Genomic DNA, 8,484 nt, shown 5'->3' with positions numbered 1-8,484 from the left:
GTACTTTATTTTTGAATACTTACATATTAATTTCCCCTGATTCGCTTATACATACTTACGTAGTGTTTTCCTAGCTGTCCAGCCGTAGAGGCCGTAGAATATGCACTCCGTAGCGCGTCTACGGTGCAGCGATAGAATGCAAATAGATTGCACGCTAGACGCACCGTAGCGCCGCTACGCCCGGAGCACTCCAGCGTAGGTGAGTTACTAACGAAAGTCGAATCGTTCTCCTGCGTTACTACACAGCAAGGGCCGTACTTAAGATTGTATTTAATATATCAGTTTAATTTCAACCTCAGTTTGTCCCTGTATAGTCGACGTCAAAGATATACCTACTGCAAAAGCATCTTAAAGGTAGAAAATGTAATATAGTAATTTTCAGAAAAATGTGTACGATTTTGTTTATTTCAAAAATCTAGTTTTGAATTGTTTCTACAAGACATAATCACGAGGACTATCGAATTAAAAAAGAAAAAAGGGTCCAAAAAGTTGTCGTTTTTGAGACGCTATTTCCACCGAACCATCACAACACGGACATCCAAAGTTGTTTCACATGAATAGTCTTCGTGAGTCTGGTCAAAAAACTAAATGGTACACTTTTTTCCAAAAACGCCCACATACCCTTGACGTTGATTGTACCTGTACCTACATCAATATAAAAATGCGACAGGGACGCAAATAGATTGAAATAAAATTGATGTCATATTTTTAATATCCGAGGTTCCTTAGTTGGTGGTCTCGATTCGATTTCAACGAAATATTTAGGTTCTATGAATATTCAGTAGCTTATTTTGCAATTGTTTATAAAATAGAATAATCAGTTTACAAATATATAGACCTAGATAAAACAAAAAGTGGAAGACAATTCTAATTTAACAATTTGTTAAGAGTTTTGATACGATCCTGACGATCTTGGTGATTGGCGCGCATTTCACGCACGACGTTCACTTCATTCCGCATGCACCAATCAACATGAGCGATCTTCAAGGTCGTATCAAAACAGTGGGGAGACACTCGTGATTTCGGGCAAACTCGTCTCCGTTCGGCTCAGCATTGCTCCGAGCAATTATTAGGGTTGACACAACTTGACGTTCCTTTGCGTGCACGACCACAGATAATCACTTGAATTTAAAGGGGCCCACTGATTACCAGTTCGCCGGACGGTATCGGCCTGTCAGTTGTTCGGAACTGTCAAAATTTTGTTCTAACTGACAGGCCGATACCGTCCGGCGGACTGTTAATCAGTGGGCCCCTTTAAGGGATAGTGCCATAAGTTAGAAAGGGATATCATGATTCGACCCTGAATCGCTGTCAAACTTCGGGTTTGTAGGAAGTGTTCTTTCTGTACGGTAGTAGTATTATTCTGTGGTCAAAATTAAAACCGTAACAAGTCATTAAATCAGAATTGTGCTCCTGTTTTATATATTTTGTCGCGAAAGATATACACTGAAGACGGGAATACTCGTTTCCGCAAGAATAATTTTAAAAATAGTTTTCTTCGAGTTTTTAAACAACTATTTAAGCGAGAACATTTTCCTTAGTCTTGAATGAATTAATAATACCTAGGTCTTAGTTTTCCTAAAGTAGAACAAGAGTACCTTGCTCTCATTTTTAATGCATTTAAATTACTTCCTGTTTTTAAAACACGAATCAAGGATGCAGTATAATTTTTGCTGCATTTTTTTGTAAGGAGCTTGTTTCAAGGAACTGGTACTTTTTTTTACCACAAAATGAACTAGAGGTTCTGCAGCGAACTGACCTTTGGACAGCAGTCTTTTGTTTTTATATGACACCCAACGACGGTTTGACAGATGTTTGACAGTTTGGCTGTCAAAAAGTCAGCACAGTGCAAGGAGGGTCAAATGAAAGATTCAGGTGGAAAGTTATAGTTTATATTTAGATTTATAATAAGATATGTAGTCTACAAAATTTCACAAATTTTCACAACGTTATTTGAACCTAAAGCGTTCTACCCATTTTATTATGAAAATAAAATTATCGAAATCACTGGATCTACACGCGGGGGGGAGGTTTACGCAACTTTATTTTTAAAATATAATCTAATAGGCAGCATTTTAAATCTCGCGTATCTTTACATGAGTAAGTCAAAAACTTATAACGGTAAAAAAATAAAAAAATATCCATCCATAAACCCCTCCCCCGGAACAAAACAACGCCCTCCCGTACATATACAAACATATTTATTATAGTTACATTAACTAGATTATACAGAATAATGATTCCTATGAAATATAATTATGCATTCTTTAAATTTATTCAATAATGTAATAATAATACTTAATAAGTATCAATAGGTAATGGTTAGTCAATGTTCGTGCTACGGACTACAATAGTTATAATAATGAATGAGTCGTATTATTTCTTTATTATTTTATTACTATAATTTTATTACTCGATATATATATACTATAACCACTAAACGAACATGCAGCCTCGGCCCGCATAGCGGGCTCTCATAATCACAAAAAAACATCGTCAACACATAAAATAATAATCAATAATAATCATACAGATAAAAATCATTCATAAAAACATTACAATAAAAATCTAAACATTAAAACACACTTAAAACAAACATTATATTAATATTATCATAATCATAGTGTGTAGTACGTATGTATAATATCATTTAAGCGAATAATCGTATAGTCAAAAATAGTATGAGCATGGCGCGCCGGGGAGCGCGCGGCGGCGCTTTAGTCTAACCCGCCCCTAATACACCCAGGGGCACTCACTACCAACAAACATTAGCTAGGGCTCGCGCCTATCGCCTACTCCTAGACTCTGAACAGTCAACAGGCCACCCGGCTCCCCGCGCCGCCCGTATCGCCTAATATATTATTATATCTTAATACTTTACGCTATTACGTTAGGTAAGCTTTATAAATTTTCGATTTCTCATTTACGCTATCAATAATAATAATTATACAACTTTTTTTAAATTTTATGTTTTTTTTCGAAATTCTATCGTAACGTACTTCGCTCTCTCTGCGGCCGCCAGCGCTCAGCTGCGGCCTTAATAAAAAACGTTCATAATAAGAAAATATATCGTGAATAACTCTGCCGACTTACGATAGGTAGGTTCGGCGCGGCGGACGGGCCGTGCCGGCGAGGCGCCGACTTTTGGCACCAGGATTTCGATTACGCGATTTTTATTTTTTTAATATTTTTATAACGATTTTTAAGTAAAAAAGATCGATCCCTATTACAAAACGTGCTCGATAAAACCACCGGTGTCGGGCGGTAGCCCCCGTCTCCGCGCCCGCGTCAGTGCAACTACCGAGGTAGCAGTCTACGAGAGGATGCGGATCGCCTGGTGCGCGGGCGCCGAGCAGGCGGGGCACGGCGCGCCGCCCGCCGCCAGCCGCTGCGCGCACTCCAGGCAGAACAGGTTGTGTCCGCACGGCACCAGCGCCGCCGCCACGCCGCGCTCGCCGCACACCGCGCACGCGCGCACCGGCGACGCCGCCGGCGACGGCCGCGTGCCGCCCCACGCCCACACGCCCGCCGCGCCGCCGCCGCCCGGCGACTCGAACGACGGCGACTCGCCCAGGCCCTCGTCGCGCTCCGTCGACGACCAGATGCCGAGCAGGTCGCCGAGCCGCGCGGACGAGCCGCCCGACGAGCACGAGCCGGCGGACGAGAAGGCGGCCTCCTGGTCGGGGCGGGGCAGCAGCGAGGCGAGGCCGGCGCGGTACAGCTGCGCGAGGGGCTCGCTGTCGGGGGCGGGCGTGGTGCCGGCGGGGCCGCCGGCGGCGCCGGTGCGAAGGGCGATGTGGGCTTCTATTTCCTTGCGGGCGGCCTCGACGCTCTCGGGGAGGCCGGTGACCTCGAAGACGGGCTCACGCTCGCGGGAGGGTGTGACGATGTAGGTGTGCGTCGTGTGCTGGATGCGTTTGATGGTGGCGCCCTTGGGTCCGACGACGAGGCCGACGACGCGGTAGGGCACGCGCACCTGCGCGGTGACGTGTCCGGGCGCGCCGGCGGGCGGCGGCGGCGCGGCGCCGCACTTGCGCGAGGCGCGGATCTGCGAGAAGTGCTCGGCGGCGGAGAGGATCTCGCGCTTGGCGCGCGCGACGTCCTCCTTGCGCCCCGTCACCACGAACACGGGCTCCTCTCCGCGCACCGGTGTCTTGATGTACGTGTTGGTCTTCGCTCGCAGCGCTTTGATTTTGCAGCCTGAAACAATGGAGATCAAACGTTAATGCCACGTTATTCTAGCTGAGTGGGCGCCCGAGAGCTATTTACGGGTACAGGGCTTTTATAAAAAATAATTTAAGAATTTTGACGGAGGTCTAGATCATATTTCATCGGCGGTGTTTTTTTTGTGACTGATCTTACACACAATATTATGTTGACTCGCTCATTCGATCGTTCCCTTACTTTCTCTGTTGGCAACATGAAAGTGTAAAAAAGATGATACACATATTGGTAATTTTTTTTACCAAGCTACTCATAGATTTAAACGCAGCGCGTCTACCGACCACTAGAGCACTTTAACTTGCTCATTCCTTTTGCGACTAAAAGAAGGCAACTATTTTTACTTCATCTAGTCGGCACAGACCCACTGCCCTAACCACATACATATTCACGTGTTCCCGCTAATCTAAGTAAAATAGCACCTGTCGTATCGCCGTCCCTGTCGCGCCCCCACTGCGGCAAAAGCGTGGCAACGTAGCGCAGCATCCAAGATGCGACCACATAAACTTGATCCGAGGAATTTGCATAAATTCTCCATATGCCTTGCGCATTATTCCCTATGGAGTTTTCAAGGGTTTAAAACAACATGAACGTCTCCTATTTTTCGTTTTATATTGTCGTAGTGTATACGCCCGATATGGTTAACAATCCAACATTTTTATTCAACGAAATTAGAGAGTGATTTTTAATCTTACATCACCAAGCGATAAAAAGTTGTTACAAGGAAAGTTGAAAGTATTAAATTAGCAGTTGAGAAATGACAGGCGCCATCTCGCGCACGAGATGCTGTCGCGGTGCACTCGTGCTAAGCCTATTTATTGCTCGATATAAATCGTTATTCACTTTATTAATCCCACCTTAAAATCGAGAGCTATATAAAACAAACTTAAACTCAACACAAAAGACGTCTAGTTCCGTTTTTAGACTACATTGTATTCAAAAAACATAGACGATTTGAATACATCATGGGACATAGAATTCCTAAACAAATAATGCCGCACTTGAATATAAAGTAACTTGTAACTTTTTTCCTCTAAGATTCGGATTTGTATGAAATGGTCGTATTTTGAGGGTCGCATGCCAAGGCCAGACATGAAGGCTACAATGCCACTACGAATTGAACGTAATGTGAATTCGAATACTATTTAAGCTGAAAGAGCAACTTAGCATAATCACGAAAACGTAAACTAGGGGTCCTTTTATAAAGATTTTTTTAGAGTTAGAGTTAAAAGAAGAGTAAGAAGTAGCGTATGGGTTCTTTCTATTATTTTGGTAAGCAACCAAAAAAATGGTCACTAATTCAGTTAGGATTGTAGTGTTACCTATTATAGTTTTTACTCTTGCGGAATAAGATATTAACATTCGACGATGAGAAAAAGTGCTATCAGCGATTTTTTTACACTTACCAATAATAAAGTACCTATGTAAACGTTAAAATATGTGTGTCGCTTAACTTCAAACTTGGGTAAATCCATTCGACCCTCTCAGCAAATATCTACTCTATTACCTTTCCTTAATACCAAAATCGCATAATCTGACAGATGGATTTACCCGAGTTTGAAGTTAAGTGTCTCAATGTGTAAAACGGCCAAAGTCCTAACATTAAGTTGTCTTCCGTCTCGAGGCTACGGCAGCCTTCCGAACAACCCTGAGGGGCTACCGCGAAAACCGAAATTCGCAAATTGCGGGGATCTTTCTCTGTCACTCTAATAACGCTTTCATTGGAGTAAAAGAGAAAGATCCCCGCAATTTGCGAATTTCGGTTTTCGCGGTAGCCCCTCTGTGATGGCTGTAATGCTCAAGTTCACGAACGGTCGTCTCTCCTATAGATACAACCTTATCTAATACGACGGTTATTCCCATTCTGTCGAATGAAACCAGGATATCGTGACCTCTATATTTAATAACCGTGTGGGATCGGAGAGCGCTGTTAAGGTTCGTTTTATATAACAAAACTTCAGTGAAACACAGACATATTAAATATACTAATGGGGCCCACTGATTACCAGTCCGCCGGACGATATCGGCCTGTCAGCTGTTCGGAGCTGTCAAATTTTTGTTCTAACTGACAGGCCCATATCGTCCGGTGGCCTGTGTTATAGTTCGTTTTTTTTTAGCATTAGAAATAAGGTAAACAATCTTGATGTGTCTTTTAATTAAAAATCACATTTTAAAAATAAGTCACGGCAAATATATGAATCTAATACGATCATTTATATTCTTCTGCTTTCATAAGTAATAGTTACTGATTTTAAAAAAGCGTTTTTCAATTAAAAGACATGTCAAGATCGCTTACCTTCTTTCAAGATCTTTCTAATGCTAAAAAAAACGAACTATAGTCAGTGGGTGGCTTAAGAACGGGTCACTTACGTATTTAAAGGGTCCCACTGATTAACAGTCCGCCGGACGGTATCGGCCTGTAAGTTAGAACAAAATTTTGACAGTTCCGAATAACTGACAGGCCGATACCGTCCGACGGACTGTTAATCAGTGGGCCGCAACGCATTTTCACGTATTTTTGTATTTTACGTGAGTGACCCGTTCTTAATATATTTAATAAGTTGGTTATTAGTCATACAACCTTAATTTTGACGTATGGCAACCCGACACTGTAGGTACACCCTAGAAAGGTATGTGTTATTGATGTTCTAATTATAATTAGGTAACCGGTGATAGACCGGCGTATAAAATAAGCGTTTCGGGCTAGGGTTGCCATATGGAAGAATTAAAAGTCCTGATAAAAATCCGGACATCACCCTAAAAATCCGGACATTTCTTGTAGCAGAGATTTGGCGTAACTTGAACGACGCCTCGGCGGCGCGCTTCTCTCTGCGGTGTACTGTATCGTGGATCTACTTTTCCCTTTCCCTTGCTCTATTTTGCTGGGACATCAGTTAGCCGTGACCACGACCAGTGAAACCTGTGTCGAAACGTCGGTAAATAAAGGTAATAAAATATCGAGATAGACCCGTCTATAAATGTGAGTTAATATGTATTCAAAACGCGAAAGTTTTAAATATTACATTGAAATCCGTCATTCCTTCAAAAGCTTTGATATTAATCCATACAGTTTGCTATTGCTTCAGAAACGCTGATTTTTATGTTCGTAAAATAGGTACCGTCATCAAAATTATTAGCTTAGCACCCTCAAATTTAAAGCAAAAGCACTAAAAGAAGATACAAATTCAATATTTTCTATATACACATATACAAAATACCCTTTTAATACCGTTCCATAATTTGTTCATAATTCACGTCTAACAAGAAATCAATCAGGCACCAAAGCAACCCGCGTTAAGACGAAGTATCAATGCTCCCCATCCTCCCCCCGGCCACGCGGCGCGCGGAGCGGCAACGTCGCCCACGCGGTTGCGTCGACGTTGTAAATAATGCTGTCCTGCTCTGTTTGACAGCTGGTGACGTCGCGGTATTATGATGTTACGACATCGGCGATTATGTCTGTATGAAGCCCGATTTGACCTAATTTTTAGGGTGTTCCGAACTTATACTGGTGGCTTTTATCTATGGGGATTATATTAAGCTCTTGGTCCAAATGATGTCATTGCAATAGACGAAACAAATACAGAAAAGTTTTTTTTAACTTCAACGAGTCAAAAGCTATGGCTAGATTTTTTTTTGGTTAGATTGCCTAATTTCAAGTCCTGCTTAATTATAATGATTAAATAGATTTTTTCTGAGATATCGAAATAACCAGATAGCCAACATACAAATATTTGCTATTTACACATACCTACAGTCAGCGTCATATAGTAGGTAGCATCCAAAGTATTCAAATAGTTCGGAACACCATACAAATTATATCGTGTACCGGACTATTTGAATAGGTACTTTGAATGCTACCCACTATATGACGCTGACTGTACCTATATGCTTTAGACATAAAAGGGATAAGTTGAGGGATAAATTCGCATTTATACACGTGTTTTTATATAATAAAGAGTTTGCTACTACCACCATAGATAAATAAAATTATAATATACCAATTTATATTATACATAATGGGAAAGTTTTACAGAAGCTTATTAAATGCGAGTATTTAGTTTCAAACGATTCCACGATCAATAGAGTTCCACGAAAGACGAAGGTGATACCTAGACAGTCTAAGCTTGAAGCTGAATAAATAAATAAAACCAGGTTTCCTTGGAAACTCCTCCTGAAAACCAGGGTGAATTCACGGAAAAGATAAAGTTTGAAATGAAGCCATTTTGTGGTCTAGTTTTTTGATTTAAGCTCTATAAGAGT

At 41.7% G+C, this 8,484-nt stretch overlaps 1 protein-coding gene across 1 annotated transcript in view; it reads right to left on the bottom strand.

Annotated features, from left to right (window-relative positions):
• Window positions 1-1,876: 1,876 nt before the first annotated feature.
• LOC134798845 (RNA-binding protein MEX3B) overlaps window positions 1,877-8,484 on the bottom strand; it is a 62,652-nt gene continuing 56,044 nt past the window's right edge. The window contains exon 2 of the mRNA XM_063771232.1: window positions 1,877-4,200. Coding sequence (XP_063627302.1) covers window positions 3,314-4,200 — 887 coding nt within the window. The 3' untranslated portion in view covers window positions 1,877-3,313. The remainder of the gene's footprint in view (window positions 4,201-8,484) is intronic.

This window comes from Cydia splendana, chromosome 17 (assembly GCF_910591565.1).
Source record: "Cydia splendana chromosome 17, ilCydSple1.2, whole genome shotgun sequence".
NCBI lineage: Eukaryota > Metazoa > Arthropoda > Insecta > Lepidoptera > Tortricidae > Cydia > Cydia splendana.
This window is presented reverse-complemented; position numbering and strand designations above follow the sequence as displayed.